This window comes from Manacus vitellinus, unplaced genomic scaffold (genome assembly GCF_001715985.3).
Source record: "Manacus vitellinus isolate BGI_N305 unplaced genomic scaffold, ASM171598v3 scaffold_0_pilon, whole genome shotgun sequence".
Taxonomy (NCBI): Eukaryota; Metazoa; Chordata; class Aves; order Passeriformes; family Pipridae; genus Manacus; species Manacus vitellinus.
The window spans coordinates 12,986,503-13,013,006 of record NW_021938789.1 but is presented as its reverse complement, the minus strand read 5'-3'; the positions used below and the strand labels follow the sequence as shown (position 1 = coordinate 13,013,006).

Sequence of the window (26,504 nt, the reverse complement as noted above, 5' to 3'; positions counted from 1 at the left end):
TCAAAGAACATGCCTATTTGACTTTTTAACTTTTGTTGCTAAATGAAGTGGGGAGGATGCTTTAGACAAAGGGCTACATGTGCAGTTTAATCAGCAAGAGCAAACTGAGGCTCACTGTTGAAAAAAAAAGTGCACTATTGTTACACATAAAGTTCCCGAATATCTTAATAATTAAGCTTTCAAATACACATTTTTTGTGAAGCAACAGAAGCAGGCAAGATCATGACGTGTATCACAAAATCTACAAACTAATAAAGATGCCTTTATGATGAGAATAAAAAATGTAGAAGAGAACTATTTCAATCAAAGTGGTATTTTTTAACCTATATTAAAACACCCCGGGTACAATACTATTTCTCTAAGGTTCTGAAAAGGTATTAAGAAAAGCAAATCTAATACTTACATTCAACCACTGAACCAGGCAAAAAGAAAAGCTACAATTTTATGCAGAAAGTCACACATGTTCTTTTAACCCATCTTATGTTAGGAGAAACTTTCGTATAGTAAATATTAATCCAAGTTGTCTATCAAAGCAGTATAACAAATAACCCAAAGTGTATCTGTATACACAGACACACACCCATCACTATTTGGGCAATGCTTATTTACAGAAATCAGCTTTCAAAACCCGGTCTCAGCTTTACTCTGTTTGCTTTCATCACTTCAAAAACAATCCTTTCTCGTAGTTCTGTTGCTTTAGAAATACATTATGTTAGTAAGAACAAAGTGTCCTGCTTCTTCACAGCTTTCAATATACACTCTACAAAGCCACTAGGAACAGACTGCAGTCTGAATTCAAAGTTCTATTTTATCCATCTCTTTGGAGTAGCAAAAGGATAAAAAAATAGTAATAGCTTCCCACACATGAAGGGGACTGAAACATTTCAGTAAAAGGAAACAACAAAACTCCTCCAAAATAAAGTGATCCTCCACTATGACTTCTTTCCTCTCCCAAAACACATTTCCTGCCTTCACAATATTAACAATTAGGATCTTCCTTTGGCTTTTCCCATTTCAATTAAGTTTTCCTCCTCTCTCTGTGTCAATGTTTTGTTTTTTGTTCTTGAATTCTTTAGATCACGATCAAAGGCACTGAGAGAGTCAAGTTCCAAGTTCCAAAAAGTAAGGAGTAGGGCTTGGACTTGATTTAAAACATACAGTTGTCAGATTATCTCATTGACTGAGTAGCAACAGCAACTTTGCCGTTCTGTAAACAATGGTGGCGGTGATGTTCGAAGCACACCACAAGCCTTACAGAGTTAGTAAAAGCAAAAATTCAGGGGAAAAAAGGAGCAACACTGTTGTGAAGTAGTCTGAAAATACTGCTCTGGACAACGGTAAGTGAACATGGACTGCCCAGGAACAAAGAGAATAGGGCTTACACAGAACCTTTATGGAAAAAAACAGGGAAAGTATTCCAGTGTACTACTACATGAAAATAATAAAAGAAAAAAAAAAGACATGTAGAAGCACAACTAATTGAGGGCTGCTCACAAAATTCAGGAGAGAACAAGATTGAAAACAAGTAAGTAAAATACAAAACTGTACATTATTTCAATATACTTTATATGTAACAAAGGAAGCAAAATTGACCAGATCTACACTGGAATCAGAGGAAAGGAATGTCAGGCAGTGGCTATACACATTTTTCAACTAATATCAAAACAAAAAAGCAAAAATATTAACTGGGAATGAAATTTGGACAATGGTAGAATAGTATTTTTCATCTTATAAAAAAATAATATCATTACTGAAGGAAATCTACAATTAAGGCATTAGGTAGAAGAATACTGAACACAACAGAGAAAATATCTGAAGTGCCACCAGTAAAATCTGTTAAGAAAGTACTTCCTACAAGCATATCCACAATTTAATCCAATGCAGCAGAAACACAGAGGAAAACTTCCAGTAAGTGAAAAAGTCTCTTATCTCTACAGACATAATACTCATCACTGCCTAGTAACTTCTGGCAAACATTAATTTGTTGCTTTCGGAGATTTTTTATTTTTTATAAGAACTGTTCAAACTGAAAAAGATTAACTTTCAAATCTAAATTGATGCAATACTACTTCCATGACTATGCAAACTGACAAGTCTAACCAGTCCACTGCTAACTCTAAGTGCCATACAGCAATATGGTGAGGCAGTAAGGCAGTAAGTAAATAATCAGAGAAAAATCAACTCACCTAAGTATTTAACAATTTTAAAAAGTTAAGATTTTGTCCAAAAAAACTACTTGAATGAAACACTGGAAAGCCATGGGACATACGTCAAGAGTTTTTTTCTTACGTATTTTATTTCCATACGAAAATTCAGCCCAGATTCAGCAAGCACTCATGTAAGGACTGGCTTAAAACTCTGCCTTGAACGGTACCTTCAGCATATCTTCTGAGGTCACCTTTTGTTTACTGCAAACTCAAAAGCCACGTGCAGATGCAGCTAGTCAAAAAGAACAACTTTTATCCTTACAGCACAAGGGATCCAATAAAAAGAGTTGCCCTATACTTTCTAGTAGCCTTTAACAATTGTAAATGACTGCAAAGGCCTGGTCTACTTTTCCATTGCTACTATCTGAAGATTTATCATTTCAACAAGCTAATTGTGAGTATAACATCTCAACAAGACCTTTTTTAAATATTGTTTCATATTGTTTTGCCTGCTAACTGCTGTGAAATACAGGTATTTTGCCCATTGCAAATAAAAATGCAAAAAGTTCTGACATTTGTTTTGGTGCAGTTCTCACATTTGTTTTAACACAGTTCTTGGTACTTTGAGAGAGAGTGCTGCTATCTAAACATAGGCACTGCGAACACTAATCTTATTTACTGTATTATCAAAACCAAACATGAACATGGTCAACATCTATATTATTAATTAAAATAGATATCAGGATAAGTTTCCAAGCCTTTCTGTTTCAGATGACCTTTAGAGCAAAAAAAATTACTTCAGCTGCAGAGAACTCCGTTTTCTATTGCTACATAACATATTCTTCTGTCTCTCTTGAAGACAAACTAAGAGGCACATTTACCTCCATAATCAGCAGCAAAACAATTAATACAGGTAGCAACTCTTGTAAATTCAGTGTTTATACAAAGAATCTCTCTAACTTTTACATCATGATTAGAATTTCATGTTAGTATCACCTGTGCTGACTGAAACACTTTGTCAGAATGCATCAAGTGTACTACAGTCCTCTTTCACAGAGGAAGCCTGATCCCAAACACTTACTTTTATTAACTGCTCTGTATGACTTAATTAATGAGAGATTTGTAACGCACACATAAACAAAACAAACCAAAATTAACACCAACCATGCAATACTAAATAAAAAAAAACTGGAATGCATAAGGAGAATTAAAAAAAAAAAAAAAAATCAAAACCAACACCCCAGGACTCAGTGCTGGCAAAGAAGTGCTGAACAGCAGAAGAAAAGAATTTGGCCAGAGAAATACTTGGACAGAAAAGACACGTCCAAAATAGTTTTGCTATATCCCCATAACTTCTGGAAGATATTACATTATTAAGGATTTTACTAGTCATCACTGTATATCTACTACAAAACTAAGAGAGTGTGAAAAGAAACACACACATGCAGAATAACAGCAGTCTTTCAATGAAGCTTTTTCTTTTCTGAATTCTTACACTCACTACTGAAGCCAGAGCTCACTGGCAGATTCAGAAAGTGGTGACACCTTTTCAATTTTGAAAATAAGTACCTATGCAGAATTATTCCTCTGCAGTATAAAGACATGGCTACAACACACTGCAGCACCACCTCATTTTATTACATCCCACATTTATCCACTGGTCATGCCCTAGTCATTGTATTTGTCTCAATCATGTAAGAGCAGCATCTCTCTAGTGCCTATTCTAATACCCCTCACTATAACCAAAACATTAATGATGAGCACAGTCACTCTTGAGTCTTCCTTACCATACCTTCTTATGCAGATTAAAAACCTACGGAAGTTTGGTGGCTTCTGACCACCTTCCACAGCCAGAGTTGGGAGAGAAGACATGGTGTCACCTGTCAAAACCCAGGGAACAGCCTGGAACTACACCAAGCAACAAGAAGAGGGTCAGGAGACAGTCATTCTATTTCCACCTCTCCATGGACTTTCTGTTTGACCTTGGCAAGTTACTGGGTTTTTGTGCTTGTTTTTTCACGTTCAGGACATGAAGAGCTTTTATGCAGACGGCTGGAACAACAACAATAACTAAGTCTAATTATTAGTTATTCTATTATGCCTGGCCTTAGAACTCTTCCACAATGGCATAAATTCAGAGTGAGCACAAGAACCTCCAACTCTCTAGACTTTAATTTTGAAGCTCCCTTTATGTAAGATCACCAGTGAAAGCAGTAACAGCCCTTATCAAGACACTCTCCCCTGTATTAATAACAGATAAAAGCTTAGTTTCACAAATTCTTGTGCTGAGCAAACAAGTTTAACCTTATTTTCTACACTGGCAGTTCCTAATCCACAATTTGCAAAAGAAACACTACCAGCAAAATCCTTTGCCACTGCTTCTAGACAAAATTTAATTATGGAGTTAAAATAAGAGCTGCCAGGAAAAGGAAAGTAGGATATTGTTTAAAGAGTATCTTTTATTCCGTGAAGTTTCTATGGTCCGGGAAAAATTAGGGACCAGTATTTTGCACAATTCAATTCCCTCTTTTGGGCTTGGAAAATTCTGAATTTCATGGCAGCCTGATCAAGTTTCATTCTGATACCAAGTTTCCTGGTAATCTCCCAAAGCACCACAGACTGGAAATACGCCACAAGTATGGCTTTAAAAAAACAACAAATCGCAGATGAAATGTTCTACAGACCAAGCAATCTTACCAAGAATACAAGCAGAGAGGCTTTTTTTCTGGCACATTTAGAAAAATGTCTACATTACTCTGCACTCATAAATGGAAAATTTTAAGTGTTCATTCTGCTACCCAAGTAACTATAAGAAATTAGATTAACAACTGAAAGACTGACTAGGACTGACTATATAGCAGTATATATTGCTTAATCTAACCTACCAGAAGCAGAAAAATTAAATGAAGAACCGGGTGTAATCTCACACAGAGAAGTTAAAAATGACCAGTTGCCAAAACGGCTTGTTGCGTATTAGAGAAAGTGTTCTGGATTTTCACTACAGTGATTACATGGCACTGCACACAAGTTAGTCATGCAATTACAATGAAGTGGAGACAACCCTTGCTCCTGAATAAGAAACAAATGAGGAAAAGTTATACCATAGCACAACCACCGTAAGGTCTTCACGTCTTCCAGTGAAGCAATGTAAACAACTTTAGAATCATAGACTCAGAATATCCTGAACTGGAAGGGACCCAACAGGATCAGTAAGTCCAACTCCTGGCCCTGCACAGGACACTCCCAAAAATCACACCATGTGCCTGAGAGCATTGTCCAAATGCTTCTTGAACGCTGTCAGGCTTGGTGCTGTGACCACTTCCCTGGGGACCCTGTTCCAGTGCCCAAACACCCTCTGGGTGAAGAACCTTTTTCTGATATCCAACCTAAACCTTCCCTGACACAACCTTAGGCCATTCCCTTGGGTCCTGTCACCGGTCATCACAGAGAAGAGATCAGTGCCTATCCCTGCTCTTCCCCTCACAAGGAAGTTGTAACTGCAATGAGGTCTCCCTCAGTCTCCTCTTCTCCAGGCTGAACAGACAAAGTGACCTCAGCCCTCCCTCCTATGGCTTCCTCTCAAGGCCCTTTGCCATCTTTGTTGCCCTCCTTTGGATGCTCTCTGATAGTTCAATATCTTATATTGTGGTGCCCAAAACTGCACACAATATTCAAGGTGAGGCCGTCCCAGTGCAGAGCAGAGCGGGACAATCCCCTCCCTCGACTGGCTGGCGATGCTTTGCCTGATGCCTCCCCAGACATGGTTGGCCCTCCTGGCTGCCAGGGCACTGCTGACTGAGATTCAATTTGCCCTTGACCAGGACCCCCAGATATCTTTTTGGGGTGCTGCTCCCCAGTCTCTTGTTCCTCTGTTTGTACATACATACAGGGCTGCCCTGTCCCAGGTGCAGAACCTGGCACTTGCCCTTGTTAAATTTCACATGGCTGGTGACTGGCCAGCCCTCTAATTAGTCAAGATCTCTCTGCAGGGCCTCTCTTAATTAAAATAACTATGGAAATATGTACTTAAATTCAACAAGCAGGCTTTCAAGACTTATCTACATAAGAAGAGCCTTGCAAACTTCCTGAAAATACATGCTGTTGACCGCAGTTTTCACACTGCTTTAGAAAGAAAAAATCATATCCCAGCAGTATGTCATTCATTGAACAATCTTATAAATCAAAACAGTAAAATATTATAATGATATTTTATAGTAAGATTTTATGCATCAGTAAGCTTTTAAAAAATAAAATTCCTAAATGGAACACAAAACTAGTGTTTATCATTGTCTCTTTTAATATATAATATATCTATAATATTAAAATATATTATATATATAATAGACTCCATCTATTGTAAGGATGCAAAACTGCAACCCTAATCAAGGGATTTCTCACATTGTACATACTGAAACCTCTACCTTCTTTCCTTTTTAGGTAAAAAAGTTTACCACTGCAAATATGCAGCTTACACATTTACAAGTAAAAGAGCAAGAAGATACGTGGCCATATGTCACCATCTGGCTAACTAAAGTCCATTTGACAAGTTGGAAGCATTTTGCAGAAAGTGAAATTATTTTAAACAGTATAAATAGGCTTTGAAAATGGCTGTTCTGTGACACAGCAGAGACAACGAAAGAGAGTTTCTTCAGCCTGCAAAGGGTACTTAACTTTCTTTTAAAAAAGGTAGCAACCACAAAATACACACATACACTCAAGTATGACTAAAGAGCACCACAGCATAAGTAGAACCCCAGGAAATGAGATAATGTAAAACTAAGTTTAGCACTTTTCCAACACTCAGTAAGAATACAGATATGGAAACCGCTATTTTCTCTTCAAAGAAATTTATTGGCTGTTTCCTTTTTTGCATTTTTATATTGGAAAGATATGATGATAATTCTATATTTATATTTCTATATTTATAATACAACTATAATATTCTATACTCTTTCGTTGCCACTCATAATCATAATTATCAATTAATGCAATTATGTTCCAAACAAGTATCAAGTGTCTAATAAGCACTATAAGCATTTCCACATAAAATAATTAAAGTTCACTAAGATCAAGAATATTACTGTACACCTATAAGTATAAAATTGCCTTGAAATACTATAGACTTAAAAGGCATATCCAGTTTTGTCAACAGACAAGATTTAGTCTGACAATACAGTTAGTGACATTTACCTTTTTCCCTTCTTTACCTAAATACACAGGAAAAACTAAGCAACCCTATAAAAGCAGGCAGACACTACAACTGCTCATTTTTTAAAACAGTGAAATAACAAATCCACTTAGAAATACACCTTCCCTGTGAAATGCTCTTGGGAGGCAGCGATCCAGCACCTTACAGTGACAGATAGGTCAGTTAATAATGTGCTTGCAATTAACATCCAAAGACTTGAAGGTGGCAAGTATTACGAACATAGAAGAGATGCCCTGAAACTTCAAAATTCTGCTGACACGATTTGCTCTCCAGATGTGAAACTAATATTTTGCATAAACTATATTCTTCATTCCCAAGAGAGATTCAAATGTGTTGCCTAAGATAGAATACTTGTTTGTATGAAATATCTATTTTACAAACCTAAATTACAATTTGGCTCTTCAAGTTTATCAATAAACAGAATAGGACAGGTTTGAACTGCACCTTAAAGGTACTCTTCGCCAAAAATGAGTTACTAAGTATAAAACCTTTTTTCAAAGTCCCTGCCACTGAAGGCACCACAAGTCTTTTAGGAAGACTTCACGTGTACCTCAGGCTATTTAACCAGCTTTTCACAATACTTTTAAATATAGAAATACTGCAGTTCAAAATAATGAAAAACAACTCCAAAATGAATTAAAGAAACTCTCTTTCATTTGCAAACCCAGTATAAATATGCAATTCATAGCACGGAACACGATACTTAAAACAGAGTTACTTCTGCAAAAAAGTATCAGCAAGGGATATTGTCTTTTAATTGGCTATAACAAACACACACATACTGTGCCAAATAAAATAGTCTACAGATTATTTCTGGAGAAATCAAGCTATAGAAAGATTATTTTCAAAGTTTCTTTGTGCTTTGTATCAACCAGAATAAGTCAAACAACAAAGAGCTACTTAATACAATGAATAAACAATGAAAGCAAATAAAATCCGAATTAAGAGCTTAACTATATAAAACTGCTCCTACTGAAACTACAAAAGGTTAAAAGATTATTTGCCAGCATCGCAGAAGATTCCTTCAAGATTATAGTGCTCACAAGGATTTCCCAATAGTCAGACTTAAGACAAGACATGCTCCTTGATAATGATTTAAATGTTAGTCACACAAAACATCTACTCATTTGATTGCAAACGAGTTTTTCCCAACCTTTAACACTCATCAGGTGCATATACACAATACAACAGCTGTAGTTATGCTATTACTCAAATCTTAATAAGCACTGTTTAAACCTTCAGTGACAGTAAAAATGTAGCCTGAAGATCCCATCCATGAATTCTAGTCCTGCAGTCTACATCATCCTGTTTCCACGCAAGGTTCATTTAAACCATTCTCACTGACATCTCTTGCAGCCTAACCCTATGATGAGGCTCAGAATCAACATGTAATTCTTATCTTCCTAGACTTGTCAATCTCCCAAGACTACCAGCAATGCTTCTTTTCCAGAAATACTCTCCCTGACTTCCTTGGCATCGTTGCTCTCATGATTCATCCCTTATCATTCTAATTGTTCTTTCAGTATATCCTTCTGAAGCAAACTCCTCATTCACCTGTACTATTTTATGAACCATTTAACAGGTTTCTGTTGTGCATCCCTTTCCATTCTTCTTCACTCTATCCAAGGCCAGGATTCAAATTCAACTATGAACTCCCTGCCACTAATCAGAAACATCCTTTCTACTCCCTGTCTCCTGTGCTTGTCCAAGTCAACATCCCAGCTTACATCTCTCTTTCCCCATACTGACACCTCACTATCAGCTCAGCCTCAGCACAGACAACACATAGGTCTTATCCCTTTTATCATTGCTTCAGTCTCCTTTCCACTAATGCAACTCATGAACTTTCAGGAATCTTAACTAAGTGTTAGCATTCAAACCATGGTTCTCTATAGGTCCTAGAAATAACCTGGTGTTGAGATCCTGGTGATACCCATCACATTATCAAGATACCCCTTTAGTAGCTAAAGTTTTATCCAGTGACCACAGCAGTTCACATCTGAACTAGTGAAGCATCCTTCATCTTTCAAAATCCAGAACTGACCCTCATGAACATTGTTCTCTCAATAGCTTTTTTAGCCCAAGGTCAGATCACACAAGTTCTCCCTTCACTCTCTACTTCGAGACCCTCACTGGTCAATGTCTTCATCCTAAAATTACTAATCAGGATGCAGATGAGGTTAAAGTTTCGATGAACTGTTATATTTTCATCTCTAAACTTCTCTTTACTTGGCCTTGTGGCTGGAAGAGCTCCACAAAGCAGCATCTTCTCTCAGAAAACCTCCTACAAGTTTTTTCATCGTTCCATTAAAAACAAACAAAACTACCAGATGGCTGGGACATCTACACCAGTACACTAAAATTCACTGCACTGATGCCAAATATTCTCCTGTGTCATCACAGATTTGATGTGTCTTCCCTTGCCCTTAAATCATTAAGCATTCTGGGTCAGGAAACCCCTCTTAACCACTCAATTCCGGGATGACTAACTCAGACACGGAACTTGAATAGCCTGTTACTTATAAAAGTGTATTAAGACAATTTCTACTTTACAGTGGCTATGGAAAACATCATACCAGTGATAAGCCCACTCAAGTTATTTTTGTCTTTTTCAAGGCTTCTCAACCTGCTTAAAAATAATCCAAATATTATATCTTATACTCCTATTACAGAGGTTTTCACTGGTAATTGAGTACTCAAGCCAATGCCTATATTTTTCATTTCAACCTATCCTTTCTAAATTTTGTGCACTTGCTGCTGGTATAGGCATCTTTGCAAGGGCTTTTTTTTTTGTTGTTGTTTTGTTGTTTTTTGGGGGGTTTGCTTTGTTTTGGGTTTTTTTGCAATGGTTTCTAGTATTTTAAAGATCTGGTTGTCCCAGGCAACTGAGGAGACACCATTCCACACGTTATGTAATTTTAAAATGACATAAAATTAAGTTCATGGCATTGGAGTTTTTCTGTCATATGGCTGTGTCAGAACTAGCACAGCAATTTTCAAACTGACACCTACAGGTACATTTGTAGTACCAGTAATTATTTACAACCAAGTGTTTTGCACTCAAAATGTGCTTCTCTAATTATATAAGATTTTAATTGATTTTGTCATCTTAAAATTACGTTTCCCTAAATTGTTCACAAGCAAAACCAAAAACACTCCACAAAACCCCAAAACACTATCCTATAATTCCAGCCATAAATTATCCACTTCTTTTAATAATAGTTCAAATTGTAACTCATTTTCAGTTACATACCTCATGTTTCCATACTTTCTCATGATATCTGGTTCTGACACTGTAAAATTTAGGTTCAGTCACATTGTACATTTGACCAAATTTGATCAAAACACTTGAGATGCAACAGCACGAGTGTGCAAACAACAAAGTGGTAACATACCCTGACTGCCCCCCAAAACTACTTCCATTCCAACACAGCATAAACCTATGTACCATAATTTAAGCTCAGTCATACAGTTTTCACAGGAAAAAAAGTTTTTACATCCAGCTAACAGTGACTGCAGGAGAGCCATATAAGCTTTACCTCAGGTTTGAGCACACCCAGGAACAGCAAGCTGCCCTTTGAAACACAATGCAGGATTTGCACACTACATTCTTAACTGCTTTTTAATTTCAAACACTTTTTTTTCCCCCTGCGTAAGTAAAGAATAGCCCAGAAAGAAAACTGCTTGTACTGACTATTTTGAAAAAAAAAAAAAAAATCAGCTACTGGAGTATCATCAATTTTTAATCCTAATACACATAGAAAATTCAGCAACAGAGATGTACTCTAAAAACGGGTCATATAATAAAAAAAAAACCACAAACTTCTGAATGCAATCTAAATATAACATTAACCAAAGTTAACAGATTTCATTTTACCAATGCTAAAGCATTTAATAATAAGAAAACAAGACTACTTTTCCAGAGAATTATTCGAATTACAGGTTTTGAACAATAAGTTTAGCATTAAAATCCTAACCTGCACAAAATTTTTTCATTCCTGTTAAAATGTTATTTTTTCTACGGCTCAAATTTTTTGATCATTGATGTTTTTTAAAAAATACATAATCTACAGTTGTTTTTGTCAACATTTTAACAGATATCTGAGAAGGATAAAAGTAATGTCACAAACATGACAATGTTTCTGACAAACCTGTAGTAATCAATAAACAAAAGGAAATGGAGCCCAAATATTCAGATGAGTAAACTAACAGAAACGTGGAAAAACTTAATTGCTAACTGGAGCGCAGGCTAATAGTTATAGCAAACTTTAACACCATTTGTTCCCTTTTCTTAATTCTAACCTCTAAAACAGTACACACCAGGAATCACAGTACACCAAGACTAGCTTCCCTAAAGAACATTTAATTGGGAAAACATATATGAGCAGCAAGATGCCTCCATGAGGAGAGAAATATAGCAAAATCTGTGATTTATTTTTAGACAAACAAGAGTGAGGAATTGGAAACACCACTGCAGCCAAACAAAACAACAAAATACCATAATGCTACCTTCTACATGAGAACAAAAGCATCAACCACCAACTCCACCCCACCCCCAAGCAGGCTGTTGCTCTCTAACCACAGAGCCAATGCTGTAGACAATGTAATCCCACAGGGAAGACAGAAGGTCACAGACACACTGTGAAATCTTAAAATAAGGTCCACGTTTCAGAAAGACACAGCAGTACTTTAACCAGTCAGAATTTCATTTGGAACAAACAGGTTGAGTATAGAAACAGCTTGTTGTTCTCCTGACTGTCCCTTCCCTCAACACATAGAGGGAGGTCACATGTGCTCAGTGTAGTCCAAAATTAAGGACACGGCGCTTACAACAAGCAGCAGCAATCAAGATGTGGTGACGATGGCAACATGCAATGCAACACTGCATGTGTGATTGCACACTGTATACCAGCACTGGATCTGTTATTATTCATCAGCTGTAGGTGGCTAAAAGGGTGTCACTTATTACAGTGACACATCCTGCAGCTGGCTAGCCATGATTAAGTATTACCCACTGTGGCTGAAAGGGACGGCGACTACCATTCATTATGATCCAGCGTAGCTTAGTGGGGTAGGGACGCTGCCACTCTTCCCTGCACCGCAGTACTTGGAGGAAAGCAGCTAAAACTCAACAAAGCCCCAGGAATGGTATGCAGAGAACCTCGGTCTCCCAGCCCGAGGGAAGGGGTGTCCTGCTTGCAGGGGCAGAGCCCGCCCGCGCTCGGCGCGACCGGGAGCGCTCGGCCGCGGGGTGACAGCGCCGGGCCCGGCCCGTGTGCGAGGGGCGCCGGGGCACCGCGGGGACACCGCGCTCAACTTCCACCATAGCAAGGAAAGCCTTTGTCCGAGTGCTGCCGGTGCGCGGCCGGGGGAGCCGGGGGACCCTCCCGCGGCGGGACGAGCCGGGGCGACCGAGAAGGAGGAACAGCCCATGCCAGCCCCGCGTCCCCTCCCCGCCGGGCTCCGCCGCTCCCCTGGGAGCCCTCAGAGCGGGACCCGCTCGGAGCAGCCGGGATGAGCACTGACCCTGCACGAGTCCCGACCGGCGTGTCCACGCCGGGGAGCAGAGAGCAAAGGGAGCGCCCGGCCCCGCCGTGCCCCCCACGCTGCGGGGCGGCTGGAGAGCGCGGCCGCTTGCCGGCCCGGACCCGGGGCGCCTCCTCCGTGCGCCACCCGGCGGGACCCCAGCCCGCGGGTGGCGCGGCCCGCCCGAGAGGCCGTCCAGAGGGCAGCCCGCCGTGCCCGCGGGCGGCAGGCGAAGCGCGGGCGGGGGGCGCGGCGCAGCCGCGGCGCGGCGGCCCCGGGCGGCGCTGACTCGGGCGGGCGCCGCGAACGCCCCGCACTCACCTGTCACAACAGGCGCCATCTTCCACAACTCTCGCCAAAACTCCTACTCTCGCGAGAGCGCCCCCCTCTCCGCGCCAGGGACCGCGCGTGCGCGGGCCCGCGAGACACGCGCGGGGCGGGGGGGGCGGCGCGCACCGCCCACTGAGCGCCTGGGCCGCTCCTCAGACACAACAGCCCGGGCGTGGGAACCGCGGTGCTCTCGCGAGACTCGCGTGCCGCCGGGCACGGCGCACAGCGCGACAGATCTCGCGAGAGCGGAGCGCGCGGCCGGGGAAGCCGAGGGATTCCTCGGCCCGCTCGCGGGAGGGCCGGGGGGGAGGGACCATTCGGGACACGGGGGGGGGGGGGGGCGGTGCCAGCGCGCGGGGACCGACACACGGACGCGGCTTCCTCCTCCTCCACCCTCGCAGGACGGTGGCGTGGGAGCGCCCGCCTCGTGGTGCCCGCGGGCCCGGCACGTGCGCGGCCTAGGGACACGAGTGAGGGATCGGGATCAGGGAGCCGGCCACGCGGGGCTGGGAAACCGGGGAGCGGGAAAGGACGTCGTTTTCCTCCAAGTGGTGAAAGAGAACTTAGCAGCAGGAGGCCGGGATTTGGAGGCACAGCCCTTAGAAAAGTCTGTCACGTTTCTTACGTAGGAATGTCAACACCGCTTGTTTTAGGAGTCGGTTTTACATTGAAAGCCCAGTTTCATAATATTGTTTTTATCTGCAGCCGAAGTGCGTAAGATGCGTTTGTTCAGCAAACAGGAGCAGTGGCGTGTGCCAGAATTCCGGCCTGCCCAGCGAGCCCGCGGTGACAGAGGGGACAGGAGTCACCTGGAGCTGCCGGGGTGCGCCGGCGTTTGGACAGGGCAGAAAAAGAGACCCTAATTTTAGATTCATTTAACATTAGCGCTTCGGGGGGGGAGAGGGGGGGAGAGGGTCTGATTGTCCATTAGGAGACCATGTTTGAAAATTAATCCTTATACGTCAAGAATTCCGTCCATTCAACCTCTTCCATGTCTTTAGTACATGTCAATCGAACTTCGAGCACAAATGCCACACTGATTTAAAGATTGCTGAGATTACAAAGGCCACACCACTTTTATTGCTTTAGCTCTGCACCTCTGCTGTCTCCCAAATTATGGAAAAAGATAATATTTCAGTAATCCCGTAAATATGAGTTTGAGTTTTTCTCCCACATACTCTTTCCACTGCTAATACTAATTCAATGAATAATGTCTCAGATGAATAAAATCATGTTTTAAGAGACTGCTTGATGACAAAGTTTGCTGTAATTCTACTCACTGTACAAACAGCTATTGTCCCCTGTCATTGAGGGACTTTCCCCATCATGATTTCCCCCTCCCCGTGAGGTGAGGTGCGAGAGGACTTTGATTGCCTCCCTTGTAGGCACAGTTCTCGGCAAAAGCACAATGCATACTGGAATTCCTCTGTATTGTTTGCAAAGAGCAACTCGTAATCCCTTTGGAAATCTCTTTCTAAAAACATCTCTCTCTCTTTTTTTTTTTTGTCTCCCAAGGCTAAAGAATGATCTCAGCTCATGCTAACTCCATTCCATTAGGAGTAGTTTCTGGATATTTGCCATGGACTGTCTCTAGATGGTCATTTTATGGGGCCCCTCTTTTAGTGTGTTTAGTGGAAAAACTAAAAATGCAGCACACAATATTCTGCAGTGTCTAAACTCTTTTAATAGTTTACAAAGAAGGCGCTTTGATTAATAACCAGATTAACTGGGCACTGGAGCAGGTATATTATTTCAAAGAATTAATAATTATAGAAAACATTTTTATCCTTTCCATCACTGACAGCAGTACATTATGAAACAACCAACCATTGATTTTCTTTTTTTTTTTTAAATTATAGACAATCTGCATTTCAAAAGGCCAGGAATACTATTCAAATCAAAAACAATGGCCTGAACTTAATGTGAGTAGCTGATGGAAGAAAAGATAATAAGCCACAGAGGGTTTTTTAATATTGTTTATGCCTTGAATTTTCTTCTTGCTGCTAAAAGTTTGTATTTCACATAGAGTGAGAGCAATTCCTATTGACTTTATTGGAAACTGAAAGCATCTAGTACCTCAGGGAACTAGACCTCGCTTTCTGGCCTGTCATGAGTATAAGCACTTCCAGAGCTGAGATAGAAGAACGAATTTAAATATAAGGTTTGCACCAGTTAAAATTTTGTTGTGCAAATCAGAGGTTTGACTTTTTGACTTAAGCCCAGCCGAGGTTGGCAGAAGTGTTCTGAATCAGGCCCGTCACTTCAGAGACAGTTTGGAGAAGCACAACTTGGAGGTGCCTTTGAAGGACAGGGTTTCGATGCCTCACTTGTCTTCCAAGCAGATGCTCTGCCAGGTGACCCCAGCTAGGTGCTCAGAATCATGAGCCACCTTCAAAAATGGAAGGCTGTTAAAGCAGGAAATTGAGTTTACTCTGTTGAGGGACAGGACAACCTCCAACTTCTTTGTATTCACCAATGCATGCAGATGTGGACAGAGCCCCTTAGCCAATACTAAGTGGATGCAGCTTCACCTGGGAATCCATATGGTTCTCCAGTCCTCTCAGAATCTTGCTTCGTGTGGAAAGAGGAGAAAAGAGAGCGTAGCAAGAACTCACGGAGTCATAAGGGATGAGGCCCTTTATGTGGATGGGGAGGAGGTCTTTTGGCCTGGAGTTTTGTCCCATCGATGGGACAAAACAGAAGCTGCTGACCAGCAGTGCTCAAGCAGCCCAGCTTTGGAGGAGAAGGGCAGGCAGGAGCAGGGAGCACTGGATTGTGAGCTGTAATAACTGGGCTGAAGATTTCAGCAGCTTGTTTGGCCAGTCCAGACCAAACTTTTTTCAGCTCAGCCTTGGCTCTAGGCTTCCACTAAGCTCATTTCTTTGGGCACAGCGCTAGCTCATACTCTTCTCATTTGACGACAGTCTCCTGCCTCACTGGCTTGGAGAAAATGAGAAGACAACAGACCTGCATTCTTTTATGTAGAAGCAGTCCCATGTCTCTTATGTGCTTAGCAAAAGTATGTAAGAGATGGCCAAGGTTACAAGAATCCCATTCTCAGATCAACCTATCTTATAAAAAAAAGGTCACAGTGTGTCTTATGAAATCTCAGCTATTTTAAAATCCAGCGACCTTAAAAAGCATTGCAGGTAGTAGAACCACAGTTATCTGGATCTTCATTATAAGCAGCAGGTTTATCTTGAGATGTTGCAGTTTGTATCTGGTGGTATAAATCACACATTCTAGTGGCAGGTACTGGGATACAACCCTGGTGGAATTTCATAAGTACAGGATGTACAGTGTGGTTCAACTGCGTGTCTGGGAGAGAAAATAAACAGGCAGTTGCCCACAGAACATCTCTAAGATCTGAACTTGGATGCATATGCCAACAAAAGTTATTGCTTAAGCTGTTAGTCGATCAGCTTGATGTCAGAAGTGCCTCTCCTGTTTGAAATTATGTTCAACATAGCTCAGAGAATTTGCAACGTTATCTTGAGGGTGACAGGGAGAAAGAATAGGCTAGTTAGCAGTCTGCAGCAGGAGCGCTGTTAAATAGTTTTTGCTTGTGTGTCATAATCTCAAAGAGGATGGTAAAGCAAAGAAAAATCTGAATCTGCATCTTAATGTGGGCTCAGGTACAAGTGTGGGAGTACCCGAAGGCTACAGTTGGGTTTGGGGCTCCCTGTGGTATTGCCTTGAAAGCAAGTACAGTACCTTCCCAGAGTGTTCTTATAGTGTAAAGACAAGATGCAAGGAGTATAGCAAACAATAGGAAGGAAGAGGGGGAGGGAAGATGAGGTTAACAGTAATAACATCGTGTGGTTATGTAGGTTAACAGTGTGAACAGCTTGATGATTGCTTTACGGAAGTTTTATTTTAAAATACTCTTATTTTAAAATACTTTTATAGAACACCCTGTTAAGACATTTTGCATTGTATTAAATTTTGCTCCTCACCCTACCCCAGAAAAGGATCCACTTATTTTCCATTGGGTTAAATTTCTTGTCTGTCTACATGTAAACTATCCTGCATTCCTCCTTAGTTTTACTGGGCTCTTCAAAGAGCCCATCTCTGAACTTCTCTTATGCAGCAGTGCTCCTCCACTTGCGCACATGATACCTGTTCTCCAGTTAAGCATGACACTGGGTTATTCCCTTAGCCCTGCTCTCTACACACAGCCCTCTGCAGTGGTGGCTGGTGCCATCAGCCTCCACACTCTCAGGGTGCCCCTCAGGTACCACCAGACTTCACTGAATGATCTGGAGAGTAAAATGTCCTGGGGGCTGGCAGAGCCTGCCCACCACACACCAAGTACTGCCAAGCCCCTGCACCCTGGCATTCACAGCGACAGGCACTGGCAGAGGGGGGTTCCCCAGGCACCTCCTTGGTGCTGCTGGGACCCTGGCTGCCATGCTGCCTTCACCTTCTGCCATGGCTAGTGTGTGCACCCACCAAACCAGTTCTAAGATTAAACCATAGTATGCAGGGTTACAGAGTCATTAATTACAAGGAGTGCAGCAGGAGAAACTCTAAAAATCTCCATGCTTCCAGAACATACAGAAGATACAGTGCCTTTTCAGTCTGTCTACTCCCTGTGGGACTGGCTGTGAGCAGAAGACACCAAAGGAAGTTAGTTGCATCGTGTGGAAATCAAGAAGAGAGGAATGACTGAACTAGTTGATTAGACTGTGAATTATCACAAATAATTAATGAAGTAAAAGGAAGATTTAAAGATTATTATATGGCTCCAGATGTTTTATTGATTTTATTCATATATAAGTACAAATTGAATTTGCAATGCTACAGTTCTGAATCAATGTGGAAACAGATGTCTTTGTGGAGAAAAACATTTTAACCAAAGGTGCTGTTGCAGTTTTGTTGTTTTCCTGATGTATATTAGTTCACCATGTACACTGCCAGAGGCGTGCTCACACCCAAGACTGTAATTTGGTGACTGAGTTACAGCTGATTTTTAAAACTAGCCTGCTCTCCCATTCATGAGGCTGCTCTTTGAGAAAATGTATGCTGACATGCTTCACCTCCACTGTAAGTAAAATGCGTTTTTGGAAAACACAAAGAATGCAAACTCATTTGGTTCAACAAAACACGAGAGAAACCCACACTCTTGATTATACACATTTTTCCTACCTGAGGGAATAGTGTAACAGAATAGTACTTAAGGGAATTTCAGACTAACTATAGTAAGGTATAAAAAGCCAACTCATCAGACTACTCTAAAAGAAAACCACAAACTGCACATAACCTCTTGATAAAACTACCACTAAAAACCCATTTGCCATTATAAACTATCCCATTTTATTGTGTACTACAAAAGTCTTTGGCCCAGTCATAACCACATGTCAAATGGGACAGAATGTGGACAGAAATCCTTAACCTGTAATTCTAAATACAAATACGTGCACACAGGAATTCTCACTATGGCTAGAGAGAGGAGTCAGGAAATTAAATGCTTCGCAAGGACTATAAAGGTAGGTACCACATAAATGTGATTTGGAGAATTTAGTGATGGTTAAGCTTCATGCTGGTCCTGCACGATGAAGTTAAGCTAATTTTGTGTGTTTAGGGGCTTCAGACTGTCTGTGGCCTCAGGCTATGAAGATAATACTTGTTTTGGGGCTGTTTCTTTATTTAAAACACTGAGGAAGTTATACACTCCTGAAACAGAAGATTCTTTAATATAGTCTAAAGGCATGGTCAAGGAACACATAATCCTGAAAAATAATTATCTTGTAATACTGCCATGTTGATATCTATTTGGATTATTTCTTTTGTCAAGAACATTTGCACAAATTCTAGTTGTTGTGGACTTAGTCTAATTTTCATACTACTCTCATTTTGAACCTCTCTGTTCTGTAGACCATTTTCCATAATCCTCATCCTGAAAAAAGACACACTATTTCTGGCAGTAATTGTTGAAAATAAATTCCATAAAAATTGCATGAGAATATTCCATTGCTCAGATCCACGGTCGTTGACACCTTTTGAATTTTTTCTTCTCACGGGATTACACATGACCTTTTAATGCTAAAGTTCATTAGTGCTTGGATATCATATTGATGAGCTTCATATAAATGAATGGAAGAACTGATAAGTCATAACTAAGGTAATGAGCTTATAGCTGTTATGGAGGTAACTGAAGACATGTCATGGGTGATAACTAATTAAAGAATTTCTCTGTAATTTCTCTGTAATGTTGTCAGTCTTGATTCGGAATTCACTCTCTCTTCTTTAATCTTAACAAGCAGTATTTCATTTTTAATGTTCCAGACAGCTATATCTTTTTCTAGAAATGCAGATATCCAGACATTCTTATTACTCATGGCTTCATTATCAGTTTGTTTTTCAGCTGATTACTGGCACTGACCTTGCCAAGAGCTAAGCACATGCATAATTTTACTAGTGCGATTAGGCTCATTAAAGCTAATGGGATTAGTCAAGAAAGTAAAGCTACTTCTGTTTAAGTGTTTGTTGTTTGAGGTAGTGCAGCCAGAAGCAAGATCATGAAAGTCTAGAAAGAATTTGTACTGAACAATAATTTTCATTAAAAATGATACAAAGAGAAATTCAAACATTTTTCCCTTGACCCAACCCTGATGGGGGATGAACAGAAGGTTGGTTTACACTGGAGGTGAACAGGGATTTCCTTTCATTGTTTTTTTCTTTAGGAGATGGGGACTTATCAAAACTGAAGCTGGTCTCAGCAAACTTTACAAGGTCACTTCTTAAGTCTAGGATGAAATTTCTAAATGAAAGATCATGAGACATATGCATCTCAGCCATCAGCCCAGCAATAGAGGCTGACTGTAACCTAACAGCAATGTCGTGATGCTGTGACCTGGGAGATTTCACCCCAGGAAAATTTCATTAATGTGGGGAGTTTGAGAGGGACAAACCCAGAACAGGTTTCCCCTGCACAGGAGGAGAGAGACTGCTCTGAATTAAACAACGTAAAGGTGTCCGCTCTCGCAAAGGAACGGTCTGACAGCTTGGATGTGGACGTAGGTTGGGGGTCTTGTGTGTGAAATCCTCAAGAGGTGCTTATGCTGTTATAGAGTGGGGAAAAAGTCTAAAGCATTTCCTTGCCATTACTCCTACGCTACCTTTGTTCCTCATTTCCAGGACTGCAAGTCTGCCGTTCTTTGACCTGCCAGCTGAAAGCCTGGCAGAAGCATTATAGTAGAAGAAATACAATGTTTAGAGTGCAGCTGGTTTTCAGCCCCTTTCTTTGACAGCCAGGGCTGGGAGGGGAGGGGCACAGAGCAGTTATTCCATCCATCCCAAGGAACTTCCCTTCTGGACCGTCAGGACAATTTTATGGCGACTGGTAACACAGGCCAGACACACAGTGGATGATTATTAACTTCAACATGCTATAATTTGTCATTTTTGACCTCTAATGAGACACCTCATATACAATGAATTATAAAAAATCCGGCTTCTTACTTACAAAATCGAATGCAAACTGCTCTGCTATCATTCTGAAGCAATAAATTTCCTATGGCCTGGGTGAAAACATCACTTGTGGATTTTCACACATTTTATACCTTCCTTTCAAAACAAACACTCATTTTGGTCTCTGATAAATACAAAAGACAAGTAAAATTTATTAATCCAACAGAGCGGCTATTTGTACTCTAAAAGTTAAAATTCTTAATTAATACTGACTTTTGTACCCTGACTTTTTCTGTGCAGAGGTTAAAAACCAGCAAATCCACCACTAAGTCTAATATCGGGGTGGTAGGTATTTTTAACTTTTACTCACTTTTCTCTAGGAAAGCAACTGATCTATGCCCCAAGGCCCACAAATTTATTAACATTGGAAAGAGCCATGTGGTGTTCATATAGTGTTTAATCTCAGTGAAGTCTCAGCGCCCAAGGTTTCCTGATTAATGGCAGGGGAGGAAGACTGGAGTGACAGTTAGGGGTTGGCCAGCCCTACTGTATATACAGCTGTTGCTGTGCAGGGGAGGGAAACGCAGGGTCTGGCTGTCTGTTCCAAACAAAAAGAAATGGCACATGCTATTACTTCCAGATCATTGCAGTCTCTGCACCACCATCTGCTGGGGGTCAGAGCAGTTGTCCGGGTCGGCGTCAGTCATGCACAAACTCAATGCCTTCCACGGAGCTGCTCCCAGCAGTACATATTTACAAGAACAATAAAGCGAACCTGCTCCCCGGACACAGGCACCACAATGCTCCGTCACATTCGGAACAAAGGGGCACAACGAAAGTTGATATGCATTACAAAGGAGGTTCTCGGGGATCACAGCTTTGTGATTTCAGGCTGTAACACAAATTGAGGGGAAGAAAAACTGTCACCAATAAGCCCAGACCTAGTGATCATTGTATTTGTAATTGACGCAGCATCTCTGAAAGGGTGCCTGGGTCTCTGTTTCCTCTCTTCCTATTGTCAAAGTCCTCTCTAGAAGATAGTTAAATGGGAAGAGCTCAGACGATAAATCTTGAAAACTTGGATATGTTATCCCATAACAGCAGCAAGATGATCTCTGCTGCTTACCCTAGCTTGTCCGTGCAGATCACTTTTTCTGGGGCTTATGCCATGTGCTGGAGTGAGGTGTGGAGAGGCCTGACTGACGTAAACTGAACAGTTCCTGGAAACCGGATGAGTACAACTGTGTCACTGTGATGTTGAAACCAAATGAGCAGTTTTAGCATTTCTTCGGCCTGAAAAACAGCTAGTGAGTAATTAATTTCTCCTGCTAAAAAGGGCCGCTTCAACATCAGGCGTTACTGCAGGATGGTGCAAACCTTTCACTTAGTGCTGTCCTGCACCCTTGGCTGAACATACGCACACAGGCACGACATCCTTGGTGCCTAGAACTGGATCTGGGTTTCCTGGCAGTACATTAAGTTGTAGAAGTAAAGCATAATCCTTCTTTTTGATCTGAGCTAGCTTGCTTGGTGCAGGACTAAGTCCAGTGTTTCAGTGCTGCATAAAAATGGAAGCAGGGGAGCAATGGAGCTCAGTGCAGAGGCATCTGCATTGTTTGGGACAAACTCAGCAGTATTCAGCTGAGTTTATCAGTTTGGTCTCAGCATCAGCACTGTTAAAACAGGCAGCAGTGCCAGCATGGGGTGAGAGGAATAGGCAGCAGCCCTGGAAGGCTATGAAAAGGGCAGGTGGAGCTGGACCCAGAACACTTCTTAAGTGAGGCTCATTGCCAAATAGTTAGAAACTGTGCTGTACTAGCAAAAACACACAAAGGACTGCTGTAGTCCCTGCCTCACATAGCTACAGTGTCTATCACAGCCCTACCACATACATAATCTTTGACATTTCTTCTGATAATTAGTGGTTTTGGTATAAGTAAACACAGTCTTGTTAGGTCCTATGCTCAGTTGCTTTTTACTAAGCACAAAACTCATCATTTTTGCATAAAACCTCTCCAATCTGTGTAACATTTGACAGCTTTCTCGGATGATTTGCCTGAAATATGATATGGAAGAGGAGACCTCCAGGTAGTTGCACGCACATGTCTTCCAGACTCCACCTCCCTGGCCTCACTGGCACCAGGACACCCCAGCTGCTGGAGCCGCAGAGCTGGTTCTGGAGCCTGCGGGGGCATGCAGAGCAGTCTTTGCCTGTTTGCTTGGAAAACCTCACCAGGCTCAGTTATGTATTGGTACTTGGAGGACACTTACCCTGAGCCATTCATCATGGAGCTGAACTCTACAGGTTTGTACTGCAACCAGGCAGCCTTTCAGCATCAGGTTAGAACTAAAAGAAGGAATTTTTTTTTACAGTCTGGTCCTGTGGAACTGAATTTGAAGCAAAAAGTTCCTCTGTTCAGGAGATATTTTACAGGTCTTGTGTTTACTAACAAATGTAAATGCAAGGATAGATACATTCTGCCTAATAAAATAATTTTCTGATAAAAATAAAGCTTTTAATGAGCAATTGAACAACTGTGTTGGTATTCTCATTCTATGGCATGTTCCCTCCGAACCATGCTCTTGTTGGTGGAATACTCCCTCCTCTTCAATCATATTGTGGCACACTTAAATTCTGCCCTGGATAAACCATATTTTTATCTTCCATTTTTAAGTTCTGTCATTGCACGAACAAAAGAGTTCAGCTTATTTTTCCTAATTACCTAGATGAAATGAATATATACAGCATCTAGCCCAATGGGTATTCAGTTATGCACACAGCTTAGGAGTCTAATTTTGAAACTCCACAGCATCTAGGGGCTGCACTGGAAGCTTTTTGTTTAAGTCCTTCAGTGGGAGATGAGCTGTTGGAAAATCTAGCCCAGAATAAGAGTTTTACTTTTTATATTGCCTCTTTTGTTTCATCAACATCACCCTTTATTTCTGAGGCTGTAGATATGTTTTTATAAAGACCAGTTCTGCAAGTTACCAGATCTCTGGGCAACACAAATTCAGTCCAGATCAGTGTTGTTGAATCACACAGCACACATAATACATACACATAATGGCTGTTTGTGCCAGCTGTATTCTCTATGCTGCATCAATGACAACTATGGGAGAAAAAGTGTTATTTGATCAAACTCAAAAGTGCACAGAGGGAAGGTCTGGCCTTTTTGAAAAAATTTAATCTTTTACCTTAAGCTGTACCAGTTGAGCACATTGCATCAAGAGATGGTGACGTTTTTGATCCGGGATTAACTGCTGTAACTTTGGATTTACTGCCTGGTGGAGCCTTGGCCTGATTTTTACCCCCAGACCACTTACATACTGTTTCTTAGCATATATGCCTTGAACTCATTTTCAAATCTACTAACTGTCTTGTTCCAAATCTGTTCTTTGAATTGGATTTGCAGTAACATCTGCCAGTTTCTAATGCCTAATGGCCAAATAAATGACCATTAGGAAATAAAGGATTCATAAAATACAATTATGTATTTTTATGAAAGCAATGTTTTAGTGATTTACCGCTGGCCTAGGGCATGCATATGGTTATTATGGACTTGTGTTGCTTTTGTCCTCCATCCCTTCTTACTGCTTGCTTTATCCATTTACAGCATTGTATTTTAGCCCCTAGAATTTGCCTGATCAAAGAAGTCTTTGCAGTGGTATTTCCTAAACATGATACGGGAGGTTCACCAAATATATTGGAGATGCTTAAAACTTCATGAGGGAGTAAAAGCTTTCAATATTTAAATAGGTTCCCATTGTTTACAGTGTTACTTTTTGTTGTTATAGAAATCCTCTGTTATAGAATTCCTTCAGGAATCCAAAAGGATTATTGAAAGGGTTGTCTCGCTTTAATAAACTCAGGAAACCTTTTTCCCTTATGTTGTTGATATTAGTCTGTTTTACTTGCACATTTTAAGCCATTGTACTGGGTTAGTGACTGAGTAGCATCTCACTGAACAACAGAACTATGCTTGCTCAGGTTAAATACTGATGCAAAAGTAGCACAAGAGAAAAATGTTGTCTTTAAGGTCTGGCTAAGAAACTCTGGCTAAGATGGAGTAGTGGACTGGAAAGACATGTGACAGAGAGAGAAATCACAGAAGTTAAAAGAAAAATTGGTAGAAAGGCAAAGGGAGAGGCTATTGCTTCGGTAAATAGAAAGAGGGATGGCTGAGCAGACAGATCAAATTGCTCCCCAACTCTGTTCTGGCACTTGCGGATCTATTGAAAACAGGCCAGAAGGACATGCTGAATTTGTTGCTCCCGTGTGCCAGCCTTTTCTGCAGCAGCAAGAGAAACCAATCAGTGCTGCTTCAAAAGCAGCTGGAAACTGAGAAAACCCTGGTCCCCCGCTGCCTGGCAAGCAGCAGTACAGGGTCTTCTCAGTTTCCAGCCACTACAGAGGCTCCATTGACAAAATGTGTGGAGCATTTGAAGGAGCACAATGTGACAATGAAAGAACCTGAGGAAGACAAAACAAGGGGGGGGAAGAGGAAGGGAGGAGAATTAAATGAGAATGAGGGAGCAACTGAAAACAGAAAGACAAAAATCAAAAGAAAAATATGCTAATCACTGCAAAGAGTGTGATACAAATAAATCATCCTTGTCATATTTGACACCTCTGCACTGCTTTATCAAAGAATATAGTTGCAATAGCAAGACTAGAGAAAACAAGGTAAGACTTTACTAATATTTGTTCTCACTGCCTATCTCAGATACAGACATATTGACTTCAGTCCCCTACTTTCCCAAACACTGTGATGAAGTACAGAGTGACTGGAAGACGCCAGGTCCCTCACTGGGGACCATGTTGTGCTGTGAACAGATGGTTCACGCCCCCATCCTCTGCTTCTGAGAGAAGCAGAAAGAGTTAAAGAACCCCTGGAAGCCAGGAGGATGGTGTGTCTTACTACTGCTCAGAACAACCAGGAGAGAACACAAATGCTGCCTGAAACAAAGCCATGGAGCTGGCTCATTTTCTCCTTTCCCTTGTATTTCATTGCATCAGCTATGAGAAGGCATAACAGGGTATCACTGATGGCTCAGAGCAAAGCAGCATGGCTAGGTTTTATTTCCTTTACCATTGTCTGCCTGGTCATGTGGTAGGATGTCTGAGAGGGGCACCAAGAGCTCAGGGGATGTGCCTGTGGTATGTTATTCTCCCAGCTGTCCTGCTTGCGGTGCTTGTTCAGGATGAAGAGAGATCTGGGGGGTCTGAGAACTGGATTTAGTTGCAAAACAACTAAACTGGAAGGGGCTCCCCAAATGTCCTCAACGTGGCTCATGGACTTTTAGTCCATAGGTCCAACTTGAACTCCTTCAGATTAAAATCCCCTGAAACACACATGGGGTGAACACAGTAGGATCTTCTGCACCAACTGTTTCACTCCAGATATCTGCTCTTACTTGGAATAACTCAGCAAAGTAACATGCAAAAGTTAATATTGCTTGGGAGAGAGCACTGGCATCTACAGATTTTCTGGGAATTCTTGGTACATTCTGAAAGGTCAGAGACATGCACCATAAAAATTGAGATAGAAGAATAGAAATGCTGCTGTTAGTTTCAAGAGGCAATGTCAGCCAGAAATGAGGAGGGGGTAAATTCTGTATGCCCAAGTTGGAAGTGGGTAAGCTCAGTTTATGTGCATTTGCCTTTGAGCACCCCGCTGTCATCATCTTAAATGAGTTTTTCTTTTTAAGCAAAGGAAGGCCCCTGTCTTGATGACAGAGGTTTTGCAGTTAATAAGGCCTTCTTAAAAAATTCTCATTTATCATTCAGGTTTAAAATAAAATGCTTCCATTTGCTCTGGTAACTTGACAGTTACTTTCAGTCTTGAGAAATTATTCCTGTAAAGTAGTTACTGCTTAGA

General features: G+C 41.2%; 1 protein-coding gene across 4 annotated transcripts in view; it reads right to left on the bottom strand.

The window, feature by feature from the left end:
• The window catches only part of RBPJ (recombination signal binding protein for immunoglobulin kappa J region), a 148,532-nt gene that overhangs the window by 47,852 nt on the left and 74,176 nt on the right, over nucleotides 1-26,504 (bottom strand). The window contains exon 1 of one of the 4 annotated variants that reach the window (XM_029962115.1): nucleotides 13,204-13,261. The exons of the other annotated variants lie outside the window; for them this stretch is intronic. Within the exon in view, the coding sequence (XP_029817975.1) occupies nucleotides 13,204-13,222 (19 nt within the window). The 5' untranslated portion in view covers nucleotides 13,223-13,261. Of the gene's footprint in view, nucleotides 1-13,203; nucleotides 13,262-26,504 lie in introns of those variants that run through there. 4 annotated transcript variants of the gene reach the window in all.